Below are 27811 nucleotides of genomic sequence, written 5' to 3' on the forward strand. Positions count from 1 at the left end.
GGCTGTGTGCATACCCATACCCCAACAATGCACTTAGGCATATCCACTCACATACTATCTGCATGCCTATGGACTCACTCTCACAAACCAGTGGCATACACATTCAACCTCACGTGTATGTGCACATACATCAGAATGCTCATATCTCACCTATGGCCATGCCCCATGTACTCACCCTCTCACACATACTCCACACTCAACCCCACATGCATATATTCATTTCCATGTGTACCCTGCCGCCTGTACATGATCTCAGGCATAAGAGGCACATAGAAAAATGTTGTCCTGACTCAGGAACTGGGAGTAAATGGTACAAAACTGGGGTAGGATACCAGCAGCCATGGGACAATTTCCCAGACATCAAATATTCAGAACACAATGCTCTCTTCTCCATCCAGTGTGACTTCCAAAGTCTGTCAAGCATAGCTATGTATCAGACACTGCCTTGTGCCCCACCTTAGAGGTGAGGGGAACTTGGGTTATGGCATCTACCTATCTGGCTTCTAGAAAGCCAAGAAGACAGAGGGCCACCAGAACACGGTGCCTTGAACACAGCCTTCTCTAGGGCATTCCTGGGAATAGAGGATCATGACCCCTGTTCAAGAGAATGAGTGGCTCTGGACACAGCATGGCTAAGGTGCAGGGGAGCCACCTGGACCTATCCCTTCACCTTCTTCCACTTGTTTCCAGTATGCACAGGGGGCCCATTTCCCATCAGTGTACCTCAAACATTCCTACACCCCTTACACACAGCCCAGCATGGCAATGCTTCTCCTTGGTAAAGCTCTCCTAATAGTCTAGGCTACTCCTTCCCTCCCTCCATGTGATAAGATAGGATCCTGCCTCAGGAACAGGGGACAACGGGGGCGCTCTGATGTTAGACATCTGGGTTATGAGAAGCTCTGCCCATTCTGCTTGACAGGGAGTAGGGAGTGAACCCTAAGGAGCCATTGCCACTTGGCCTGCAGCCTCAGGGACAGGCGGCTTTCTGGCGGGAAGCCCACAATCACCGCTCATTACCCAGCCCTCTAATGTGCTGGGGCTTATTTTCCAATTGTGATTTTTATCTCTAATTATTGTCTTCACACAGATGCAGCCTCACACAGAAGGGGAAAGTATACCATGTCACAGATAATTACATGGGGCTGTGCCAGGGCGGGGCTGATCTAGAAGCATGAGGAGCCACCAGCTCCAACTGTGTACTGCTTCTCTAGGGGAAGCAGCAGGCTCAAAGGTACTGGGGCTCCTATGCCTCTAAGGAGCACCCCCAGGCTCCCAGAGGTGACTTTGACGTGAGTGTCAAGGCCCCAAACCCTTTCAGGGCTACTCCCACCCATAAGCACCTGGGGCTTCTGAGCCTGACTAGAGAATCAGAGGTGGTAGGCAGGTGAGCAACTAGAGGTGTCCCACTAGACATCAGGTGGCCCCCACTTGCCCGTGGAGCATAGGATGTCTGGGTTCTGGGACAGGGTATCACTAGGGTAGATACTGAGTAGGGTGCCAGAGTGAGGGCAACAGGCTAACCTAAATAACACCTGTCCTCCATCCAGCTAAACAGAACTGGGGCAGGGCACTGCCATGTGGGCTGGACACCTTCTAGGGGGTGTGGCGTAGTATCTTAGCACACTGCTCTGCCCACTGGACACTAGTGACCCCAAGGAATCACTACCTCAGTCAGGGAGAGGAAGGAGTGAACCTAGCTGCGGATCAAGCCAGGTGATCTACAAAAATACCCCAGGGATAACTTTGGGCAGCGGGGATGCAAGAAGATAGAGCCACCTTCTGAGAGGCAGATTTGGCTCCCTGTGAATTTGCAGGAGTCCTTGCTGATGGCCAAGTGCCCTAGGGCACTGGACAGACTAGGAGCCAGTGCTTCTTCCCTTCTGCCCTGCCATTGCTGGCTTGTCTTACAGGCTATGGTCCCTCTGAACACCCTAGCTGGGGTTCTTTGGGCCCTGGGGATCATGAGTGCAAAGGTCAGAGAGCTCTGGTCCCACTATCCAGGGACAGCACATCAGGGCGGTCTGCTGCTGCTCTGTGGTTTGTGCAGTATACCCTAGGTAGGCGACAATACCAGCATTGAGGAGGGCTTCTGTAGCTTCCAGCACCTCAGGCATGGCCATGGATTGGAGGGGTAGAGATGGCAGTCTAGAGACGCCCTGTCCTAAGGTCTACAGTGTCTGTTTGGGTGGCAACACCAGCCGTAAGTACAGCATGGGCTTGCATGTCTCACAACTGCTGTCCAGCTCCACGTGACTACAGGCAGAGCCTGGGGCCGCATGCCTCACTCACTGGATCTCAAGCACAGTATTTCTTCAGAGGCATCAGGTCAATTGGGAGACCACAATCCACGTATAACCTCTGTTGCCAGTTCCTTCCCTCAGTCTTTCCACACCTGGACAGGGCACCCAGTGCCACCTACCAAGACTGTGGACACCTCCCCTCACCCCTAGATTCTTACCAGCGAGGTGTGGGCTGCATTCACTTGCACTCACATCAGGCCCTCAAGCTTTCAGTGCCCCTACTGGTGTACCCCACCCTCAACAGATCCAGGCTTAGGGCTAAGCTCACCAGCCACAGCTCCCCTCAACGAAGGACACTGGTCTCTCCAAGTCACTCTTCCTACAAAGCGAAGATGTGGCCTGTCTGCAGCAGCCTGAGAGGAACAGTGACCATCAACCCTTCCTACAGGGTCATCCCAGGCCTTCCCACTCATACGGCTCTACCTCCCTTCATGCCAGTGACGACAAGCAGGCAGGCCCTATGTGTTTACTGCATATAGAGCTCAGTAGAGGCCTGACTAAGTTACAATAACCGCCTACCCTGTGCAGATGGGAACCCAGAGTTCATGAAGCCCAGAGTCTGAACTCCCAGGTGTTAACAGATGCACATGCATGTGGGCCACTTGCTGTCAGGAGCACATGGTTCAAAACCAGGCTAGTCAGGGAGGAACAGCTTCCACAGACTCCCAGATCACTACACTTAATACAGACTTCTTAGAACCTTGTACAGTGGTGCTCGGGTGGGGAATGGCTCTACAGATGCCAGCAATGTTGTAGTAGCTGCTTAAATCAGGCTGTTCCCCTGAGCCCTATCCCACAACTATGGAACCAGTGCAAAGGAAAGGCAGCACCTTAGTCAGGGGCTCCCAGGAGCCAGGTCCAATCCATGGCCATGCCTGAGGCAAGTCTCTCCTCTTAGGCCATCTCCAGCCACTACTCTCAGGCTCACCCCTTTCCAATCCTCACAGAGTTAAGTAGAAAATCTGCCTAGGCCCCTCCCTGGCCTCTCCTGAGCCATGTCACTAGTGTGCTCATCTCTCTACTGGAATTTAGGAATATCCATTGTGAGGGGCTACCTCCTCTGTGACCTGTCTGTACATACTTGGGTCCATCTGTCCTGCCACAACTGCCCATGAGGTTGCTCATCTGTCTAGAGGTCACCCTGGGGAACCACTTGGTTTCTCCCAACTCCTGTCTGGCCAGAGGGGGTCCAGAGAGTGGAAAGGAGTCAGTTCTGCCTAGGGCAGAGTGCTAGTGGTCAGATGCAGTACTAAAACAGAGGATGGAGAGAGCAGGCCATGCCTGAGATGCCTCCTGACTGTGTTGGCAGGCCTGACCTAGACTGCTGTCCTTGGTGCTGAATGCAGTGAGCTAGGGCATCGGGGCTTGGCCTGTGGCAGCTTTGGGGGCAGGGTCCTGCACAGTCAGCTCTGCTTGGGTGCAGTGTGAGAGTGACTGGCAGCAGCCTCCTCTGTGGCTTTTGAGGAGGAAGGCTTATCACCAGGCAGGATGCACCTGAGTGCTGGTCCCAGTCCGCCGATAAGCACACCACCCACAGTTCCTGTTGAGCCCAGCAGGTGGCACCTGGCTTGAGACTAGTGCTCAAGAGAAAAATGCTTCAAGGGTCACCTGTATTTCCCCCATAAGTGGCCACTCTGCCTTTGGGACCAAGTGTGTCTTATCCAAAGCCTCCTGCCTCTACCCTGGACGGCTCAGCTTCCAGGGCAGCCACTGTAGCACACAATGACCCATTTTCCTCCACTTCTCTGTAGGCAGCACTGTGGGTGTGTGAAGGGGCAGTGGCTCCCATTTCCCTGAGGTGACAGATGGGACTCACAGCCAGCCTGTGTGGGCTTGGCAGGAGGTGGCCCCACCCTGGGAAATGAGATCACAATGCAGAGCCCAACTTGCCCTGGCCAGGCTGCCCACGACAGCAGCAGGTTAGTCCTTGAGGAAGCATCTGCTAAGATGCAGGGCAGACACCTGAGCAATGGAGTCCCCACCCTTTCCAGAAGGGGGCATGTGTTCTACATCAGACACAGAGTCTCACTGAGAGCAGAGAGTAGATAAAACATACCTGGCAGCCCACAGCTGTCCTTGAATGTCTTGAAAGAACTCTGCAAGCTCTGCCCAGAAAGCTGGCACCAGAAGCCTCACAGTGGTCTCAGCTGTCACTACAGGTCACATCCCCAACACACACACACACACACACACACACACACACACACACACAGCAGGGTGGGGCAAGGGAAAGAGGAATTGGGGAGAAAGGCCAGGAGGCAGCGACCATCCAGCTCCCCATTCACCATGCTGGTAAGACAGGATGAGGAGGCAGGGCCCTTGGGCCTAAGTAGCCACAACTACCCTGTAGCTAACCTTCCTGGCCTTAGCTCTTCCACCCTCTCAGTCACTGTTCCAGCAGACTACCCCAAGGCCCCCAACAAGCCAGCCTGTTGGGGCCACACTCTATACAGGCCCCTCTCCTGATCATGGGCCCCAGAAACATGGGCCCTGTTGGGGTGATGCTCTGTGGAAAGCCTCCTGCAAAGGAATGAAGTTTTTGTACAGCAGCTCTCTGGCCCTGAGCAATAGGAGTAACCTTACCTCCCAACAGCATCCCTGCTAAATCTCATCAGACCATGATCCAGGACTATAGCTAAAGCGGGACCACAGCTATGCTAGGATCAGAAGTAAAGCAGGGCCACACCTAAGCATGACTACAGTCAAGCTGGGACTAAGCCAAGGCCACTGCTAAGCCTGAACCACCACTAAGCCATGACCATAGCTAAGCCAGGCCACTGTTAAGCTGCCCCAAGTTCCTGACACTAGAAACCAGAAGATAATGGTATTTGCCACCCTAGGCCATTCAAAAGTCATACAACAGTGATGAACGCTTATCACTCATCAGTGAAGGCCTCCAGATGGTATTAGGACAGACAAACAGGCATAGGCATTCACTGTAGCAGTACTCAGGCCAGATCCAATCCCACTTAGCATGTGGTCTCTAAATCGTTTCACCTCCTCCCCTTCTCAGGCCAGTGAGGACAAGGCTGAGCTCTTGGGCAACAGAAGGCAAGACTCAAAGGCATCAGCCTGCTTAGCTCCATATCACATCCCCAGCTGCGGCCACAGCCCCAGAATCCTTCCTGATGAAAGTTCCATAGCCAAAGCACCCCCAGTGTAGCCAGGGCCCCCACTACTCCCTCATGCCAGCAGGTCCAAAGCTTGGGTCTCTTAGGCCAAGACAGAGGGCCAAGGGTAGTAGGTAGAGAAAGAGGGACACGGGCAGTCAGCATGGACACTGGAGAAGGGCAAGGGAGCAGGGCCTTGGCCATGTCTTGCCCTTGTTAAATACCAAGAAGCCCCAGATTCTGGGAGTTCTGTATCCCTCTCCCTGTTTCCATGCTGGAAAAGCTCCCATTGCTGGGTCCCCCACTCCAGTCAACTGTCTCCCCACCCTACCACATCTCACTTGATGATTCCACGTCTCCTCCATTACCTCTTTGGAAGGCAGGGTCCTGAGGGTAAGCTGGAGGCTCCCTCCAGGAGCACCTTCACCCTGCCTAATCCTCCCTACTCTTGCCCTACACTGAGACTCACCTGGTGCTGGGGAACCCAGGGTGGGAGGCAACCCAGGGGTATGGAGGTGTTAGATTGGTATAGACAGAGTTGTCATGTACTTATTGCTGATACCTGCACCCATTTTGGGCACCATGCCTCAAAAGGGACATATAAGGAATAGATGATGACCTACTTGGTAAAAGGCCTTTGCATGTGATTAAACAGTTAAATATCCCAGGGTGAGGTCAACAGGATCTGGGGGTACCAAAGACTACTAGCATTGCCCAACACTGAAAAGAAGCCAGAAGGAATTTCTCACAACCTCAAAGCCTACCTACCTTGCAGTGTGAGACCACACATCCTCTCATACTGACTTCTGTCTGGAGGCCCAAGGAGCTAACACATGACATTTCAACACACACACACACACACACACACACGAATGTTCTTCATCACAAACTGGTTTGTTCACAAAGACCTCCTTGCTCATTGACCAGAACTGCCACCAGCAAATACAACCTATACTGGCCAGAGGCACTGAGACCTATCAGCACCCTTGGGCATAGCAGACAGAACAGTCGTCTGAGCAGGTGTCCCAACAATGCCACTGTATAATCAGAACTAGACTCACCTCCACCTTCCTCAGTAACCATAAACCTCTGCTCTTTTTCTTAGAAGACGTGCCTTTAATCCCAGCACTTGGGAGGCAGAGGCAGGCGGATCTCTTAGTTCGAGGCCAGCCTGGTCTACAGAGTGAGTTCCAGGACAGCCAGGGCTACACAGAGAAACCCTGTGGGGCCATATAGTCTAAAATCTGGGTTCACAAGACTTCAGGCTGCATTCTCCTACTACAGCACCAGCAGGCAGGCTTCCAGCTGGGTGATGTCACAAGTATTACCTCTCAGTCCAAGCTCAGGGTATCTATCATACCTGAACAAATGGATAATCAAACTGAGAGAAGCCAAAGGGACCATATTGTTTCTGTACAGTCAATCACACTGAGCAGACAGCCCAGTGACTGGGCAGGTGGGAACCTAAGAGTCTCAAGAATCTTGGGGTCATGAGAGCTCTTTGACACCATGGACAGCTACCAGCAACCCAGCCAAGTGCCGCTGCCAGGTAGAGAGGCCTTCTACCACGCAAAGCTGAGCAGTTTGGGAGAGCACAGTCTTGCTCAGGGGAAAGCTGGGGCTCTCCTTGGAAGCTGGTTGCCAGTGTTCCCAAGTCACCAGGAGCCCCTAAGTCTCCAGAGCACAAGTCTGATAGGGCTTCAGGTTCCAGATCTTTAGAAGCTGACCCCCCCTCTGCCTGCTGAGAATGCTCTGGAGAGAGAACCTGGCTTTTGACCCAGAAAGGCCTTTGGATTTCCTCCCCCCAAGCCCTGACTAGCCTTTTTCTCTTGATCCTGATGAAAGATCCCATCAGGCTGGAAGTCAAGGCTGGTGGGCAGAAGAATCAGAGTGCCTAGGGACACACACAAGGGAGGGAATTTGGCTCCCAGGTTGGGGGTGCTCAGACCCAGTGGGTAGCTTTAAAGGCAGACTGGTTTGGAGCATGCCTCTCCCTCAGCTGGGCTGTGGAGTCTTTGAAGTTGCAGACATCAAAGTGTTCGTGTTCTCAGCAGCCACACAGCTGTGGGTGCTGCAGCAGCCTCCCCAGCCACTCACCTCTCAGCCTTCACCCCCCCCCCCCCCACACAGCTCAGGCATTCATGTTTCCAAGCCATGGCTGTAGTCAGGATTCCCCAGTGCTGGGTGAAGCTAATGGCAGGGTGCAGGAAAGCTCCTCCACAGAGATCCTGAGGACGCCCACCAGTGCACCAGGGAAGGAGCACGCCTCGAGGGAGACAACTGTTCACACTCCGAAAAGGAATCTCTCAAATTAAATTCATTAAGCCCTGAAATATTTCACATGCCTGCGGCCCTTTGGCTGCCTCTGTGCACCTGACCCTCCCCTGCCTATCACACAAATAGGTGGCAGGTGCCTTCTATCCTACAAAATGTAACCTCAGATCAATGCCCACTAAAGGAGTCTCTGACCCAGAAAAGGAAAGGATGTTGAAGAGGAGAGGAGCACCATCCTCAAGTGACCTTGCTATCCTGTATCCCAAGTCTCTTACCAGACAGTGAAGTCATTTATGCAGCCCAGGGATGGGCAAGGAGGGCTGGGAACTTGGCTCCACTATTTCCAGGTCTAGAAGGACCTAAGTCCCTCCAGCCTTGCTGGGGGTGGGTTTCCTTTCCTAGTGGTAAATAAACATGAAGACTCCATATTTGAAACACCAATAACTCTGAACTTGCTCATCTCATGCCCCACTGAAAGGTGGCTCGGCCAAGCCAGAAGTCACCCCGATTGCCCAAAGGCAGCCTCGGAGGCTCAGATACTGGGCACCCAGGCCTCCAGGGACAGGCTGCCACAGGCTTTGAACAAATGGGAAAGAATGCCACTTGAAGCCAGGAGTGGCCACAGAGCATTTTAGCCATCAGGCCACAGTCAGGTGAGGGTAAGGAGGTCACAGAGAAGCTAATGGAAGCACAGAGACTGCTCCTAAGAGGCCTTCCCAACACAGGCAATGGAGCAGGGGACACTTGCATGAAAATGGAGTTTATAAAATAGAGCTTATAAAAGGTAAACAATGCCACCAAAGGGGAAAGGGGGCAACTTAGAACTCCAGGAAACTCAAATGCCTTGAAAACGTGGTGAAATATAAATGAACTACATTATGAATATAACACATCCATGGTGTCAGATAAAAACCTACACAGCCCCTGACCTCCCAACTCTATGAAAATCAGGTCTCAGCCCAGAACCACTATGCAGGAAGAAGTGTCCTTCTGGGCTGGAGAGATGGCTCAGTGGGTAAGAGCACTGACTACTCTTCCAAAGGTCATGAGTTCAAATCCCAGCAACCACATGGTGGCTCACAACCATCTGTAAAGAGATCTGACACCCTCTTCTGGTGTCTGAAGACAGCTACATTGTACTTACATATAATAAATAAATAAATCTTTAAAAAAAAAAAAAAAGAAGTGTCCTTCCCATTTGTGGGTCCCTCACTACACCCTGGCTGACCATGCCTGTCTCTCATCCTACCTGCCCCATTTTCCTGCCTTCTAGTAACAAGAAAACAGTGGAATTAAATTGATCCATTTGGTGGGAGCATTCCACCAAGTAGCCAAGAACCCCATTTTGATTTCTTACCTTGGGGAGAAATTACCTCTCTGCCTCTCTCCTACTTCTCTAAATAGGCCCTAATGATGGATATTTCCAACAAAGAGCTCCTCCTGCACCAGGGCCCGGAGGACCCAGGTTGCCTGTATGAATTCCTTTTCCAGTCAGAGCGTGGCAGGAATGGGCAGCAGAGGAAATCTAGCTGACGTCCCTCCTTACCAGGCCAGGGGCTCGGTGAACTCTGAGGCCAGCCTGTGTCACTCTTGTGATTTCAAGTCTGATACAGGCAAAGCCAACAGGCTCCCCCTGCAAGGGGAAATGGGGCTTACAAGGGATCACCCACCACAGCAATGCGGGACTAATCCCAACCCACTCAGCCTGTCAGCCCAAACATGTCCTTTGGTGACAAGTCAGTATCACTTCCTACTGCTAGCCCAGGACAGGAAGTCCATGCCTGTGCAGTGAGTTCCTGGGAATCAAGAGACAAAGGCTTTGGGCTAGAGGGGTCTCAACACCCAGGCCCCATGGCAGCTGCCTTTCCCTCTCTTTTGCTTGGCCTAGACTCTGGGTACTGGGCAGAAAGAAGACGACCTGGGTCACTCTTCCTTTCCAACACAAGTTTCAGGGGCCCCCACAGGCTAAAGTGACTCACTTGAACCCAAAAACCTTCTATACTGGCTCTATAGGAACTCACACCCTCTTGAGGTGGTCCACCTCCCCTCAGCACCCTCTCCCATTCACAGGACCACTATTGCAGGGGCCTTGGAGGGCAGATCAGAATGCAGGAACTGGGAAGAGCAAAATTCCCTGGCTTAATAGGGAGGATGTGGGCTCGACATGTGCTTACCTTGATCATGTCCTACTGAAGTCATCTGAAGGTAGTAGACAAAAGATGGGAGAGCACACTGTCCACGGTGCAGTGCAAGCCCACTAGAGGTGCCACTAGACTAGGCCAGCTGGTTTCAGCCTTAGTGTGAATTGGAAGTAGCTATGAGAGAAATACCTACCCTACCATCCTCCTTGGGAGGCCTGGGTAGACCACCAGTCTTATGGCAGACAGGGAGGGACATATAGTGGAGGTGCATGCAGTGGCTGCCAGGAGAGCTCATATGCCATCCTTTGCTCTGTTTGGGACCCAAGGAGATCCTGTCCTGTGCCTGACTCTGGAGAATAAGAGCCACAGGGTGCTCTGAACTCCACAAACGCTGTAGGACACCCTATCACTGTGTAGTCTGGGCCTCAAGGCCTATACCAGGCAGGTGATCAATGTTTTCCCTGGAGTAGAAACTACCCTGGGATCCCTACCACCGTCTCCAACTGAGGAAAGGTCTTCCCACTGACACGAGCCCCTTCCTCTTTATTCCCTCCCACCTGCCTATGTACTGACTGAGGTGACTGCTCCCTTGCTACTGCACCTCATCTAAGGAACCTGTAACCCAGGCCACCAGCTGTAAGGAAAGATACAGCAGAATTGGCATACTGGGGACTGAAGGCTTCACTCCCGAGGAAAGGCAGCTAGGGGTTCCTAAAGCCAAGCCAGGTTGGCAAGTTGCTCCTGGGTACCAAGGCCAGGCTTATAGTTAATGACTCCTCCTCCTCCACAGTGGGTGGTGCCAGGCCCAAGGCCTCAGCTCAAGTGCCAAGCTCCCACAGTACTTGGGAATGCAACAGCTGGCTAAGGCTGCTCTCCTCCCCATGGTGAAAGTTTCCACTGTTTTCTCGGGCATTTGCCTAGGCCTACTAAGAAGGCCAAGTCCTGCTCTTACCTCCTCATGAACCAATATGAACTAACACAGGCTTTAATGTCCTGTGCAGGGTTGCTGAACCTGCAGACCCCCTCTCAGACTGCCTCTGAGGAAGTCGGAGTACTGAGTAAAGGCTGAACCTGAGAGTGCAGCCAGGTGGATAGAATCCCATAGCCTAGCACCACCTACCAGGCCATACCAGGAAACTCCCCGGGAAAGAGGGGAAAAAGGGTTCAGAAACATCTTGGGCATAACCATCAGTGTGGTGAGACTGGTGTCCCAGGGAGGCCTTTTCCCGGGCTTCAGGTTGGGAGAGACAGAGTCATGCCCAGTGTCAAGCTCTCCCTCCTGCTGTTTACTTCCACCAAGTATCTAGCTGGGGACATGAAATCCTTTCCATCCTATCTGCCATTCTACCGCAGGAGCCAGGCTGGGGGGTCTTAAAAGGGAGACTGAGCCCTATTCCAAAGCCCACTCACACATCTTGGGGTCAATGGCCTGGGAAGAGGGCCTGAGGCTATATCCCTCCCCCTTGAATGATCCTTGAAGGATCCCTGCTTCCAAATCCCAGTCACCTCATAGAGAGTCCTCCTTCTTTTCTTTCAAACCTCCATCTGTTGCCATGGTAACAGGAGCAGCTAAGGCAGGAGCATCCAAGGTTCCCTTTTCCTTCTTGCCTCCTTTAGTTGGGGCTAGGTTCTGACCCCCACTGTGCCCCAGTCACTTTCCTGGTTACTGAGCCAGCTTCCTCACCGTGCCCTCACCTGCTGACAGCCCAAAGAAGGGGTGCTCAGGGATATCCTAGCTGGGGTCCATGGGTTATTCCTACGTGGCTAACCAGTCCCCAGAGTCAGAGAATATGGCATCTTCTTTCTGTGGCTACTACTCACAAAGTTTCCAATGGCCCAAAGAGCAGAGGAGACATCCAGCACCCACCCTTACTTAACACTCAGAACTGTCCAGGACCCAGAGCAGCCAACAACAGGGGCCGCCTGAGACTTGTCCATTGTGCTGCATGGGGGGGGGGGCTCTTCTCAACACTACTCTGAAGTTCTCCCCACTCCACAGAGCAGAATGCTAGAACATTCCTACTATAAGAGACCTGAGCCTCAGAAATTAGGCTGCATTGACAGAAAGGTCACTTGACAAATAAAGGCAAGTTGGGAAGGGGGCATGGAGCCATCGCTAGGGCCTTCACAGCTGCTGTCTTCTGTTCTGAATTGTCAGTGGCCCGCAGACATGCTGTCCAGCATTCCTACCTCAGCTGCATCCTACAGCAGTCTCGGTAGACCTGACTGCCAACAGCTACAAGAATGGCAGACATTCATTTGGTCTTGGATTCAGCACTTGCGTACTAAGTCATCAGCCAATCAGAGAGCCTGCCCAGCCTTCACCCCTAAAGTGTCCTTGTGTCCTCTGCAGTCATGGCCCACTTCCATCACTGTCATAGTCTGCCTTCTGCAACCTCACGAACTGGTTCGCATGGGACATTCCCCCAGCCCTTGGGACACCACATTGGCCCTGATGTAAAAGTGACCTCTACAGTCCAAACGCATCCCAGAGTGACAGGCTGGTGTGAATGGAGACATGAGGCCTCTTGTATCCAAAGAGTTCTGGTTCACTATGGGCATCGCCAGCACCCCTAAGGGTATGACAGGCGATTCTCCAGTGAGACACAGATGACTGGAGACACTGCCCTCACCTGCCAGCACAAGCATGACAGGAGCCTAGAGTGTTCAGAATGCTTCAAGACCATGTCAGCTCCTCAGGCTGAGAAAAGGGGGAGACCTTTACGTCAAGGAAGACATAAGGGACAGAGGGATAAGGAAAACCCTGATACCATATCTATAGCCTTGGCAGGGCCACCTCCCCAGAGGCTAGGTCATCAGTCTAGCTCTCCCAAAGGCTCTTGTGTTCCCAGAATCAGCAAGAGAGGCAGACAAACAAACTCTAGGCCAGAGTAATGTCTGCAAGGAGATTCAAAGTCAATACTGGGCTGGTGATAAGGGTGTCTCTACATGAGAGAGACCCAACACCCCAACCTTGCCAACTGGCTTAGCACTCATGAGTCTGGCAGGAAAGATGTATTCAAACTAAGGGACAAGAAAGACATGGGTCCTCCACAGTTATTTCAATACCTATGCCCTAGAGTCTGACCCAGGCCCTTGGTGTGAACAATGACATGTCGCGTAGGCATTGGACTCCAACCCCGTAAAGTCAGGATTCAGGATGGGCAGGTGAGCCTCCCCAAGGGCAGACTATAACCATGCACAAGAATGGGGAGCAAGGACTACATAGAGGAAGCGCCCCTGTAGCAGGCTGTGAGCCCCACTGAGGAGGAAGCTAGGCTGGGGCTACACTCCCCAGGCCATGAACTGTGTATCACAGGTACTCCATGCCACCTCCCTGAGGGAAGAAACAAACTACAGGTTGGGTGTCCTAGGAGGAAAGAGTTTGGGAGGCTAGGGAGCCGCTAAGGAGGATCCTGAGAGATGGACTCCACAGATAAAGGGTCCAGGTCCCTGGCACACTCCAAGATTTACTGTTGATTCCTCACAATGAGGGGTGGGGATAGCTCCATGTCTTCCACTCATGGAGAGAGAGGGTCCGAGTACCTACAGTGAAAAAAAATCCTTTTCTCGTGGTAGCTGCTGCCCCAGCCCCTGAGGAGGCAGCTCAGATACAACCTTGGTGTGATGTCAGTGAAGCCCCAGCTAGAGTCCCAGCAAGGATTAGCTGACACTTATATCCCGAGAAGCCCACCAGTAGGTGTCCAAGGTCCCCATAGGAGGCCCTAGCCTCCCCTAGGGAGCACAGAAGGCACCCTTACAGTCCCCCTGTGTAGGACAGCCTTCCCCTAGCTCCCTTACCTGGGGCCACAAGTGCTGAAATTTATAGGGCACATCAGGAATCTAGCAGGATACTCCCTGTACACCACTCTCAGTATCCGTGCTGGGGCCTCGGCCAGTTCTGGGAACTCCCTTCTTACTGAGGCATATCTGTAGAGGAGGATGGGGACCCCCCACTCCAATCCCTGCAGTGCCAGGTGATCACATTACATTTCTATTAACCGGTCTCTGCAATTCAATACTGTAAAATTATCCCAATGAGGTATTTTTGATGAATCCCTTATCTGCTCAGTAATTCAATTGAGGGAACCGTTTGTCTAAGCTGGTGTCCTAGTTAAGGAAGCCTTGCTCTTCCTACCTCCCTTGGTGCAGGACCTAGGGAATGGAAGCAGGCGATTAGGCCACTGGCTGAGCCACTTTCAGAGGGACAGGCCTGGGGACCGCAGAAGGGGAAGGTTCTGAGGGAAAAACATTGTCCTGCAAGGCACATTAAGGATAAAGGTGGAAAGGAAGGTGACGGGGGCTGATACCCACACCTAGAGACCCGACACTAGCACTCCCACAGGCCTCCATGAGGTCAGGGATAGGCACCCGCCTTCCAGATGCATACCATGGTGTGACAAAGGAGACACAGCTAGTGACAATGCTCTGACCAGCAACTGTCTAGCTTCTGAAGGACAGGCAGGGCAGGGCAGGGCAGGGCAGGGCAGAGATGACAGGATTATAGTGTTGGTCAGTCTATAATGCTCTAGGAAGGTGGAGGCCTGGAAGGAGCTACTACCGCCTGTAGAATTAACTGCAAGGTCCAGACAGACACCTGCTTCCATACTCCCATGTGCTGGCATAACTCTGAATCCTGTAGTTACTGTCTCCTGCTTTGCACCTGCTAGGCCCCACCCCTTCGGTGCCCAAGGGATGGGCAATGGAGTTGCCATGGTGATGAGGTTGGGGATGCCTTCCTTGGGAAGCCCCAGGGAGTCTCTATCATCCCACACACAGGCAGAGTCTGAAGGAGTTCAGACCTTCACAGACACACCAGCCCTATACATATGTGGGCGTGCGCACACACCCTGCACACTGGTGACACAGGCCTGTAGGTCTGCATGCACTCAAATCCTATCCCAAAGCAGGAGGCTCCAGGCCTCCCCATCTGAGTATCCTGGAATCTTCTCACTTGGGTCCTATGAAAGCTCAGCAATGGGCCACCCCAATATCCTCCTAGAAACACAGCTAGTACTGGGGACAACTTGCAAGACCCAGCAATGTCCCAATTCCACCTTCACAACCACCATCAGTGCCCCTTAGCAACATCCTCTATAAGCATGTGGTGCTCCGGTAGGTCGTCCTGGACCTTTCACCAGCAGAGCCCCAGTATCACCTTGAGGAATTCAAGGGTAGAAAAGGTCTCCATCCTTAGTCTTTCAGGGACACTTCTGCCCTGTTATGGTTGGCAGCTATGAGGACCAATAGGCCAGCATAGGCAAATCTGTTCTCTCCATGTTGGTGGGACCCCATGCCTGCCTTGTACCAGCTTTGTTGTAGGAATCCACTGCAGTGAGCACCTAAGACTAAGAGAAAGCTGAGGAGTCCACTGTTGCCTATGTGTTCTTATAACCAAAGAAAAGAAAGCAGCCTGGCCAGCACTATTCTCATGTCCAGGGAAGCAACCTCCCTGGAAGAACCATACACAGTTTAGGGACCCCACTCCCCACCCCCAAAGGGAAATGCCGATTAGACAATCAGAGAGACAGACAGATGTACCCATGTCTGGCCTGTAATGCCAATGGGAGGCCCCTGTCAAAGAGAGGAGCCACACTGAACCCTGCAGTCACCTGCTATCAGGGACAGAAACACTGGCTCCACCCCTGTGCCAGCGCCTGCCTGTACATCTTCAAGCAGGAGGCCAGTAATCTGCAGTAAGGTAATAATAGAATCTGCTTAGTGGGCAGCGGGCAGGAAGGACAGGGAGAGGAGAGAAGCAGAGCTTGCCGGCCCACACTCTGGTGCTTCCAAACAGCAGCATCTGTCCCTAAGTCCCACTGAGCTATTGTCCAACTGAGAAACCTGGCATCACCTCTTCCTCTCTGGGCTGTCACTCAGGCTGGGGATTGCCTTGTCCTAAGAGTTCTGCCTGCCTTCATCCCAGTCCCCAATGTATATCAGAACTTAAAGTCAGAAGGCCCGGTACTGTGCAGTGGGGTCTCTATTCCCACGCCTGACTCCAGGGTTCATAGCCATCTGGTTGGCTATGTCCTCATATACCCACCATGAAGTCCACGGCTCTAGGAAGAGGCCCCCAGGGAGAGGCTGTGACAGAGGAGGAAGGGTCAGGAAGTATATGGCACTGGGGAGGGAACAGAGCTGGGAAGGGCAGAGAAAGGAGTGGGCACAGAGAAGTGAGGCCTGCCCAAAGAGCTGACCCTGGTACCTCAGCTCCCACAGCCCTGAAGGCCTTGGGGTACTGGAAGTCAGGAGGCAAACCATCTGACCCTGGCAAGCCTCCCAGGGTAGCTGAAGCCTGGCTAGAAATGCTGTAGGAAATGCAGGTGCTTCTGAAGGGCTAGGAAAGAGCACTAGCTCTGGAAGTTTCCACCTAGAGAGTAGGTCAAACCACATTGGGCAGCCGAACCCAGACTTGGCAGCAAAAGTAGGCCTGGAGGCTGGCAATTATTTGTGGAGATACCTGCTCCCAATCCAGGTATCTACCAGCGAGAGACCAGCTTCAAGAACATCAGATCAGGACATGCCACACCAGGATTTCCATAGTAACCCTGTACTATGGAAAATGGTGCCCCATTAGCTCAGGACCCACAAGAATTCTCCCTGATGGGACTGTCATCCCAGCACCACCACATCAAAAGATCCAAGGCCGAAGTCCCCCACAGTGGCCTGTGAACCAATGTAACCAGGGTGACAGCCATCTGCCTGCCTTCTTGGGCCTGAGAACAACTGCCAGTGACCCCAAAGTGACCTAATCAGGCTCTGTGTTCCTCTCCTCCAGATGATGCTAGGGTATATCAGATAGTGCAAAGGCCCTAGAGGTTTGTATCAGGGAGAGCATGTGACACTAGAGAGGGGCTGGGCAAGGGTACTGCTGCAAACTCACTCCTGCCTGTATGTGCTAGTGTGTTTAGGACAGTAGGCGAACTCTAGGGAACAATGGAACTACCAAGGGCCTATGCCAGACCTATAGCATGACCTCTTTCCCAAAAAACACCAGGTCCTGTTGTCAACTTGCAGACTGGGATGGTCTTCAGTATGCCTTCTCAGGGGTGGGATGGGACCTGGGACACTGGGCTTGTGAGCTCATTCACTGACAGAGCTATGCCTACCTTATTACCCAGAGGCATTTGCTGTATACTGTCAGTGACACTAGCAGCTAGTTGTAAGTCCCCTGAGAGTCGGGGTTTGGTACCCACAACCCTCCAATCTGAGATGAGCCGACTTCCCATACTTATCTTCTGGCTAGCAGCCTCTTCAGAGTCCCCAAGGCCTCTCCTTATTCCAAATATCACCTGTTTCCAGTCACTACCATCTCCTAGTTAGCCCGAGAGGGTGGCAAGAAAGAGGGACTCCGTATTCAGGGAACCAGCAGGGCTGGCCTAGAATCAAGCCCCAAGGAAAGAAAGGTTGGAGAAGCTAGAGGTGAGCATTAGCAATCTCTCACCTCCTAGGGGTGGGGTGCAGGGACCAGCCTGGCCTATAGCCAGCCTCTCCCCAGTCCATGCCCCAACAGCTACCCAAAGCTATCACATTCTTGAATGCCATCCACCCTTAGAACTATGGAACAAGGGGCACCCAGGAGTGAGGACAGGAAAGACTGCATCAACAGTAAGAGGTCTGCCCTCACCCCAAGATACCCACATGAAAGCCCATGCCATCCTCCTGCAGTCAGAGCCACTCACAGGAGGACCTGCCACCAAGAGGCCAATGTCAGAGTCTGTATCAATAAGAAGCATTCTCCTCCAGAGTCAGTTGGAGGCCTGCACCTAGGACCCTTGAGTATGCAGGCCAGGTCAGGACCAGCCACATGAGGCCCAGTGTGCATAAGTTTCCACTAGGTCTAGCCAGGTCCATGTCCAACAATGATCCACACAGAAGACCACCACAAAACCCAAGGCTACACTTGGGAGACAAATGTGGAAATTCACTAAAGACCCCTGAGTCCCTCACATAGCTGGATACAGCTAAAGCTGGGGACTAAAGACCAGCAACTACCCGAAGCACCTTTACCTCAACCCCACCTGGAAGAAGTTGTGGACTTCAGCACGATCTCGCTGGACAGCTCCCAGCTAGCCAGGAGCAAAGGCTTGCCTTAAGACAGGCTCTCCTGTCTGAGACTATCCCCAAAGAAGGCCCCAGGGACTTGAGGCTTCTGCACCACTTGGGTTTGCCAAAAGCTTTCTCTACAAACTAGGGTGGGCAGGGGTCACTAGATGGTGGCACCCAGCAGTCAAAGGCTCTCAGGCTATCATTACAGAGTGGGGCATGGGTAAAGGGTAACAGTTCCAAGGACTCCTGAGCTCTAACATCTCTCAACACATGGACTAACAGATGAAAGAAAGCTACACTCTTCCCAGTTGCTACAGTTGCATGCATACCCCAGATTCCTGTATTCCAGAATGATCCCTAACTCTCAGACACTAAGCTTAGCCTCTGCAACAGCAGCTTCAGCTCCAATGGAAATGCACATTCTCCAGGGATCCTCCCCATGCCAGTTTCCCAGCGTCTGCTAGATACCAGGAAGTGTGACCGTGCCTGTCACTGCTCACTGGCTCCCAGCTCCTAGCACAGACTACAGAGGACACATAGAGGCTGTAAGTTAGTGTGTTAGTATAAGAGCTCCAGAGAGAGGTGTTAGGTTGTGAGGTTTGGAGCAAGAGGCCCAGGCAGACTGGTTCGCTTAACTGAACTCCATACCTACTATACCCACTGTCCATCTGCTGGAAATGTAGTATACATACAGGTTTTCACAAAACTTTCACACTCTGATTGGAAGGGAGTCCTCCCCTCCTGGGGGATGGAAGCTGTATCAGGAGCCATTTGGGCAGGGAGGGAGACTGCTACCCTGCCTGTCATACAAGAAAGCTCGTTCTGAGAAGCAACTCTGCATACAATTAATTTCATAGGAGTTTGAGAGACATGGCCTGCGCTGGGATGCTGTCCTTTTGGCCCCACCTCTCCCGTCAGCTGCTGAAAGGCTCAGGACAGGTGGTAGGGTCTAGGCCAATCCCAACACTCTCCCTTGAGAGGCCCACCCCTCCTAGGCATTTTGGAGCAACAGATCAGCAGATGGAGGCGGCCAATGGAAGAGGTCCAGTCCCAGGAAAGCTCTTTACTCTCATCCCAGTACTGGACCAGTGTTTGCTCTAGAAGTCAAAGTTCCTACTGGGGTGGTAACAGCTCTGTGGGTCCTCAGAGTCACTGTCTGGAACATGACCAAGTAGGATTTGTTTCCAAATAGAGTTGAAGCAAAACTGGGTGCACAGTGCTGATGGCTGGAGTTGAGCATGTCAGGGAGAGGATGCTGTGATTTAGAGACTCCTCTACATCCTGGAAATGCCATAATCCAGGTCAGACCCAGCCCTGGACACAGTTTCCATAACAGCCACAATCCACAGAAATCCCCCAGGGCTGAGTCTGGGAGGACGCCCTTTACGCTGGAGACCCACGGCGTAGCGAGCTCACTGCTCTGAGTCCCCTTCCTCCATGCCCACCAGGCTGGAGCCAGTGCCAGAGTAGGACGAGCTCCGTTCAGTAGGAACCCGGGGATTTGCTTGAGGTTCTGTGGGCCTGTGACAAGACACAGCTTCAGCCCACTCACTAGTCCAGAACCTGTGAAAATGGTAGAGGTGCCATTCTGAGCCTCCAGAGGCTGGGCCCATGAAGCATCCTCTTGGCTAGAAAAGGTGACCTCAGTCATGTCACCTCTCACTGCCTGCAGCTACAAAGCAAGAGCTCCAGGAAGATTCTCTTGGTGGAAGGGGCAAGCAAGCAGACGGACCCGTGTGTCTCCTTTCTCTTCATGCCTCAGGCCCCTTAGCCTGATCCCACGGTTGTCACTGGGCACAGTGGGTGGCACAGAACTGCTTAGTCTCATGTAAGAGTAGTCTCCTGGCATCGTCTCATTTTCATGCCCCCCACTGACATACAGACAAGGAAACTAAGGCCTGGAGAGAAGGGAATTCCCTATTGTAGTCTGGTCTCTCCAACTAGAGACAGACCTCACCAGAGACATGGCTTATGAACTATGCTGTGGGACAGCTATGACCCCAGAGGCTCCAGACAGTTGCAAACACGACTTGCCATACCATGGGATAGGGCTTGCCTAGCTCCTAGGTGGAATGGACTTGCCTTTGGTGGGAATCAGTTCAGAGGGATTATGCCTGCAGCTCCACCAGTCCAATGGAAGGTGGCACAATGTGACTCCAAAGATCAGAAACCTGATGATGATGTGTATGAGATCCAGCTGCTCCCAAAACCCAGCAAAATTCAGTGTCCCTCAATATGGTCTAAAATAAGAAAGGTTGGCATTCTGGGCATTTGGGTCACACTGTGTACACATGCCCTCATTACTTAGGTTATACCAGGCCTTTGTTCACTCTGAAGGGGCAGCTGATAACACCAAGACAAGCCAAGGGCTATGTTTGGGAATAAGGTTGAGGGTGGGGCTTAAAGAGCATTGACCTGAGGGAGGGGCTTCACCTGGCTACACAAGAAGCTGAACAAACCCTTACCTGACCAATGGACTCCAGGCCCAGAGCATGAACATCTCCATCTTAGGCACAGCCTTCCCAACCCCGGCATTAATAATCCTTGAAGGTGGCCACTCTGGCCAATACCTTTCCTCGGGCAAGGACTTCTGGTCAGGCTGAGGGAACTCTCAGTCCAGGATAGAGGCCACATACTGAGAAAACCAGTATCCAGGAGCCCAAGAGCCCAGGAGAGCTTACAGAAAGCGACCCATGCAGTATCCTACCAAGCTGGTTTCACTCTGGCCACGGGTTCCTGGAACAGGTTCTTAGGGGCCCACAGCCATGTGACTCAGTCTAGCAGCTCTACTCTTTGAGCACTGAGGGTTCACTGGGTGCATCCAGTGCAACTCCCATCCGGATACTTTCACCCTTGCGAGGGCTGTAGGCAGCTGGGGTGACTGGGACTCCCAGACCCAGCAGTCCCTCAACAGGCACATTTACAGTCTCCCTGCGCAAACCGCCCACGGCTCTGAGCCTCAGCTGACGTGTAGCCACCCCCACCTGCGTCACTAACTCTCAGGCAGCTGTCCAGGCTTCCCTCAAGCCTCTGCCCAAAGGCCAGGAAGGCCAGCTCTGTTCTCAGTACCCCGAGTGGGCAGTCAGTATGAATGTTCCTACAGCACTTCTGTCCCCAAGAAGGCTAAAGAATTTCTGTGCCAGAGACCCTCAAAGGAACCTTGGAGCCCCACTGGCTCCCAGACCAGTTCTGTGCCCTCTTCTAGCCATCCCAGAACCACAAGGGACAAAAATTATCCATTCATGCCTGGTCAGGTTCACAGGGATGCTGTGTCCACCCAGAAAAGATGGCTATGTCCTCCCACACAGTTAGGAAGTGGGGACACGACTCCTTGCTACATTGATAGGTCACTCAGGAAGAGGCTGTCAATCTCTAGGGCAAGATCCCAGAACCAGCCTATGACCAGCTTGCCCGAAGCCATCCTCAAAAGGGGGATATTTCTTATCAAACAGATGGACTTTCAGGACATTGTCCAGCAGGCGGGGCTGGCTCCCAGCTGCTGGGATCCAGAACACTGGCTCGTCAGAGGCAACAGAACAAGGCCCGGACCAAGCGGGCTGGGCTCTGAGTGGTGGCCACCCTGGCACAATCCCTGCTTTGTCCCTGAAGCTGCAGCCAAAGCCCAGCCTCCATCCTGTTCAGAACCCTGGGCAGCCTGGCTCAGCAGCATCTGTGGGCAAGGCCTTATGGAGGCCTGTGGGCAGCCCTCACATGTTAGGCTGGGACCTGAGTCGCTGGGCACATTAGCTACCATGCAAGTGTGCTCAGGTCTTACCTCTGACTAGGACAATAAGCTCTCTAATGGACCTATAAACTCCCTACAGAGTAGGACAAAACAAAAGACCCCATCAAACAGAGAAGTCCACATCTCTCCCACAGTATCCCCAAGAAGGACTTACTTGCACCTATCAGACATTTAGTTTTGGAGCCTCACAAAGTCCCAAGAAAACCCCACTCCCAAGCCCATTTGTAAATGGGGCCTAAGGCCTAAAGTCTTTCTACTACAGTCAGTAGCCTCTAGAGTCAGCACTACAGAATTGCCTCCACTAAGTTCCATGTGGACACAGGACTCCCAGGCCTGGCCCATAAAGGGCAGCCTGCACAATGAGGTGTTAACCTATCCCAGGTAAACTCCAAAAGAAATACCTAGGTCATTGTGAAGGTGTCCTCCTTGATACAACTAGACTTCCTAGTGACTTGCACGACCCTTAGTGGTAACTGGTGGCTGTCTTGGGGAGGACCTGCTGTCCTCTGTGTGGCACAGAAACTGGTCACCAAGATAGGAAGGGGTGAAAACGATATGCTCTCCCTGGGCCCACTCCATAAACACCAGGGCCCAGGGACACACTTGACAGACTGTGTCCAGGAGTGGGTCTGTTTGGTACTTCTAATGGGGGAGGGGAGGGGTGGCACAGGCTTTGCCAGGCTTACACTACTGTTCATGTGGCTAACAAGGGAGGAGAGCAGTACACAGCAAGCTAAGGCGGAGTCTACACACCAGTTGACACAGACAATGTCTGATCACTTTCAGAGAAAGGAAGGGCTCTGGCTATCTCAGGCAGCCAGGGAAATGGTGGGATCTGGAGTCCCCCAGAGCCTCGGCCCACCACCACACACTGCTGTGGTGGCTATAGATAGCCAAGTGGCTTTCAGCTCTGAGACTGTCTGATGATTTGTCAGAAACAAAGCCTGGGGAGCAGCTGCAAGAGCTGTTTCTGCCTCGAGTCACTGTAAGGACTAGTCCTGGACCTGCTTCAACGCAGGTGTACTGAACAGCTCCCTCCACTGCTTCTAGATCCAGTTCGCCCGTGTGCCCTCCCTATGACAGGGCAGAGGCCTAGACATAGCCCACTCTGGAAGCCTGCCCTCCACAGGCCTATTACATCACAGCTCTGATGTGTAGTCAGGCCCTGGGCAAAGTCCATATAGGTCAGGCCCCTGGGCACACCAAGGGAGGCTCTATGTGGGAACATACCACACCTAAGTGAGCATCTTTCTCCTTTCCAATACAAGCATACCCCATTCCACTGCAGAAAGCTCATAGGATCATGAAAAGGCCTCTCTGGTCTTCATCATTGCTTGTAACACGGCAGAGACCCATGGGCACAGGGACGCAGATGCACTCTGAGCCACGGACAGGATGGAGTCCTGGGGTTCCCCCACCTCTACCAAGAACACTTATTCTTCAAACACAACTCCTCTTCCCTAGCCTCTGTGCCCTACTGCCTGCAGAAACAGCTCTCAGAGAGAATAGGAACTCCGGAGCAAGTGTGAGCTGTGGGAGGAGGGCTGCCGGTGCCCAGGCAGAGCCACAGAGAGGAGCAGAGAAGAGAGAGGCAGGATGGCTGCATGCCCCCTGAAATGAGCTCTGAGCAAGGCCCCAGGCAGGCAGCAAATCCCTTTCTCTGTTCCCAGTAAGTACAATTCTAACAGAGTGCTAGCTGTGAAGCCGCAGCACCCTCACCTGTATAACTAGGTCAGATGGCCAGAGCCAGATGTGGGAAGAAGAAGGCTGTGTAATCCCACGAGGGGCTCACAGCAGGGACCAGAGGAGCGTGGTGAGTAGTGATCACCAGACACTGCATGCCACCCACCCTCACTGCCGCAGAGGCCACCAGGCCCTTTCCACTTATATTTACATGCTCTGGGCCTTGGCCACACAGAGCTTCCGGCTCGGCCCCTCACCAGCCTGGCCCATCGACAGGCCACCTTTACCCCTGCCTCTCTTTACTCTATTGCCCTCCACCCATGAGCACCAACATCCCTGGTCTTGGCACACCCACAGCTGTGCTTCATGCTTCTTACCTGTCTTCCTCAACACCCGTCTCCCTCCTCACCCCTCTCTCTCCAGTCACTCGTCTCTCGTCTGTTTCTTCTCCCACCTGTCTTTCACCTGTCCTCTGATCTGCCCTCCACACTTCTTCTCCCTTGCCCATCTCTCCTCTGTCTTGTCTCTCCATGACCCAACTCTTCACCCTCACCTAAATCTCCCTGACCCATCTGCCCAGTCACCTCTCTTGCCCATCTCTCCCTCGTCCACCTGTCTCACCCTCACAGGCTTCTTCTACCCCATGGTTCATCTGCAGCCTGGCAGTCATGAGAGCTCTCATCCAACCGCTTAGTGGCCGCTTGGAAGTGTGAAACGGATGATTCAAGTCTCTCCCTGTGGCAGCAGCCCATCCCAGTAAGAGGGAAGGCTACCCTGCTCATTCATCCCCTTCCCTTGGCTTCAGTGACCACTTTGCTCTTTTTTTCTTCCTTCCTTCCTTTTTTCTTTCTTCCTTCCTTTCTTCCTTTTTCTTTCTTCCTTCCTTTCTTCCTTCCTTTCTTTTCTCTCTCTTTCTCTCTCTTTCTTTCTTTTTACATCAATACAAGCTAGAGTCATTTGGGAAGACAAAAGATCAATTGAGAAAAACAATGACCCCACCAGACTGGCCTGTAGCCAAGTCTATGGGACATTTTCATGAGTAATGATTCCATTGTGAGTGATGCCTCTTGGGTAGGTAGTCCTGGAGTTGCACGAGAAAGCAGGCGGAACAAATTATGAGGAGTAAGTCGGCAAGCAGCATTCCTCCATGCCCCTGCCTCAGTTCCTGCTTCCCGATTCCTGCCGTGGCCTAAGTTCCTGCCATGACTTCCTTCTATGATGGACTTTGATGTGTAAGCCGAAATAAATCCTTCGCGCCTCAGGTTGCTTTTGGTTATGATGTTTTAGCACAGCTATAGAAATTCTAACAAAGACAGGGCCCTATAGGCCCTCCTGGGCTGTGAGCCCACAAAACAAAGCTGCAGTATGGGCAGGAAAGTGCCCTGCTTTGCCTCTGAAGGCAGAGTGGTGAGGCTACACAACCCGTCCAACCCTCCCTCTGATCCTGACACCACCTAGATTTGAAATATCTCCCCTTCCTCTTCCCAATGCATGCTCTAGGGGTGCCTTCAAAGGTAGGGATTGTTTCCCATCTCTGCAGAGGCCAAGTCTGGAGGGAACTGGAAAAACCACATCTCAGATCAGGGGGAAAGTCCTGTCAGAGCCTTTGATAGTGGATTTCCAGCCCAGCCCAGGTACACCTGACCAACTCATGAACAGCCTCTTTTGGCCAGTCTTCCAAGAGTTACTCGGCACCTGGATCCAGGTGACCAAGTCATCAAAGGACATACTCAAGGCCTCCAAGGGTAGCTTTACAGGGACACACATGGAAGAGTCATGGTCGCATGACCACAGCCACAGCAGCCAGAAGCAGAGGCCAAACACCAGCGAAAGTGATAAAAGAAACCCACTGGGCCCAAGACACTGGGCCCATGCAAGGCTGAGCTATTGCCCAATGGATGGTCCAGGATAGGTAGAACATTGGATGTTCCAGAAAGCACAGAGAAGCCACAGACCTCCCACCCCATCTAACTCTATGGAAGCAACATCTTGAGGTCCACTTTCCCATAAGTGATGGGCTTACACTACTCCACAAAGCTCACTGCCACCAGACTGTGCCCATCCATAGCCCCAAGAAGCAGCTTCTCTCTGGATAGACAGCCACATGCAAAATGGAGCAAGAGTTAGTGTTGAAATGAGCAGGTGGGTAGGAACCGAAAGCCATCTGTGTGTGTGTGTGTGTGTGTTCCCAAGACATGTGGTCATGCCAGGAGAAGCCCTCAGATCAGCATGTAAGCAGGGCAGCAGTGGACAGAGGTCTGGCTACACTCCGTCATCAAGCTTTCCTGGCAAGACGTCTGCCTCTGCCTGATGCTGGTGTAACAAATAAGGTTGAGATACAGCAATTCTGCTGCTGACATCTGGTGCTAAGTGACCAGGCCCAGCACATACAGTCAGAATCTACCTACATCCACCAGAATGTCCCTCCAGCAGTATAGAGGGAAGACACAAGATGAAGAGTCTCCTGAGCTGCACACGTGCGCTCCTCTGACGATCAGAAGTCCGGGGATAGGGCCCAGGAGCATGAATGCTAGGGTCCTCCTATGTCGCCCCATCACTGAGCCATGAATGCCACAGAGAAAACAAGGAGACCAGCAGGACCCAGAGTCCACAAGGCACCATGCATCTTTCACCGCTCTCGTCACTTACACACCCAGGGCTGCTTCTAACGACGTTTGATTGGTACGATAATTAGATTATTTCACTGCCTCCTGCATTCTGCTGCTCTAGGCTCTTCCCACACTAACTACAGTTGCTCGTCCCAGGAAACGTGCATATCCAGAACTCAAGAGAACACCAGCTGCCTATGCCTTCCACTCAGTCCTGGGCCCCTTGCTCCGTGCCTTGGTGCTGACTGCTCAGCTCAGAGCTTGACTCCAGGGTGGGAAGATGTAGCCCCGGGGCTTAAAAAAAAATCCCATCTGCCTTTAGCTCAGTGACATCACAGTTACGAGCCTCCAAGGGAACTCAGCCCGGCCCACCTTCTTCTCAAACATCACCTTCTACCACTGCCTCCCTAAAGCCCCAGGGGCGCTTGTAGAAGGCTTCCAAGCCCCCACCTGAACCGCGCTGCACCTTCCTTCCCACGGTCCGCCCCTCCCCAGCCTGCATTGGCTCCGAGGAACTTTTTCCAAAGGGAAAGGAGATGTGGGCATCGCCAATCGGACCTTTGGGCTGCCGAAAGACAGGCCAGTCCTGGGAGAAGAAAGAAAATGGCTGAGTCCCAGCCTCCCACAAAGACGACTGTATGAATGCGCCTCGCTGACCAGATGAGGGGGCTGACTAAACCTAGCCTGCCCCAGAAAGCTGGCCAAATGTAAGGTAGTCGAGTTCACTGCTGGTCTATGGGAACGCTGTGAAGAAATGGAACCTGCCCAGGGAAAGACAGTGAGGACTCTTGGGGAGGTTCATTCCTGTTGTAGGCCCAGGTCTGTTTCAACCGCCAGGCGGTGATGTATGGCTCAAGCCCAGGAGCCGTCACCCTCTACCTCCCCAGGGAAGCCCAATGTCGCAGACGCTCTGGCTTGAGACAGGGTGCAGAAGAAGGCGCTGTCCAGCTTTCTTTAGGTTCCTGCGCTGTCACCCCCACGAGATTGGGAGGTCCAGGTTAGGAAAGCCAGGCCAGGACCTGCCGGGCGGTGGCCGCTGCCTGGAGGTGGGGGTCATGCGGCCGGGACGCAGCTGCTCAGGCAACACGCCTATTAACGCGGCAGACGGCAGATGGGCGCCCGCTCGTCCCCCTCCTCCCGCGGCACAATGGGCCCGGCGCTCGCTCGGGCGCACAATGCGGGCCCCGGGCCGCGCACCTGCAGCGGGACTGCTGGGAGCCGCCAGGCCCGGCCCATGGTGCCCCAGTCGCCGTGCGCCCCAGGCCGCGCTGCATGTCCTTGGGCTGCGCCCGCCCTACCGCAACCGGTGGGCTGAGGGGCTCCATCTCAGGACCCAGGAGTGCAGCGGACGCCGGTGCACCGCCGCCCATTGTTCGCCGCCGCCGGGCCCAGCCTGCAGCATCCCTGCTCTGCGGCCTCCCTCGGCCCCACCCGGCCGGTCAGCACGGTCTCCCCGGCCCCACGGCCGCGCGCCCGCCCTGCACCCCGGCCCCGCCCGCGCCCCCAGCCGCCGGCGCGCACGCACCTGTCTGCCCCTTGCCCAGCGTCTTCTCCAGCCGGTAGGGCCCCACATACTGCGCGTGCTGCGCCCCGCCGCCGTCCTTCCCCGTCGATGTCATCGCTCCCGGGCCCCGCGCCGGCGAGTGGGCGCCCGGGCGCGCGGGCAGGGAGGGGCCGGCCAGCCGTGCGTCCGAGTCCGCCGAGCGCCGTCCGCGCTGACCCGGCCCGCGGCGCCCCCGGGCGGGCCGCGCTGCTCCGCGCCCTCGCCGCCCCCCACGCCGCGCCCGCCGCACCCGTGCGAGGCCGGGCCGCGGGGATGCCTCTCTGCCTCTCTGAGAGAACCCGGCGGGCGGGGGCACCAGGCTTCCGCCGCCACCTCCGAGGCCCGCGCCCC

The 27811-nt window shown here is 53.7% G+C and overlaps 1 protein-coding gene across 7 annotated transcripts in view; it reads right to left on the reverse strand.

Moving 5' to 3' along the window:
* Positions 1 to 27536, reverse strand: part of Brsk2 (BR serine/threonine kinase 2) — a 50948-nt gene extending 23412 nt beyond the window's left edge. For all 7 annotated transcript variants that reach the window (XM_052195112.1, XM_052195103.1, XM_052195094.1 and 4 more), the window contains exon 1: positions 27443 to 27536. In XM_052195112.1, the coding sequence (XP_052051072.1) occupies positions 27443 to 27536 (94 nt within the window). The remainder of the gene's footprint in view (positions 1 to 27442) is intronic.
* Between the last annotated feature and the right edge of the window lie 275 nt (positions 27537 to 27811).

Source organism: Apodemus sylvaticus, chromosome 1 (assembly GCF_947179515.1).
Source record: "Apodemus sylvaticus chromosome 1, mApoSyl1.1, whole genome shotgun sequence".
In the NCBI taxonomy this organism is placed as follows: domain Eukaryota; kingdom Metazoa; phylum Chordata; class Mammalia; order Rodentia; family Muridae; genus Apodemus; species Apodemus sylvaticus.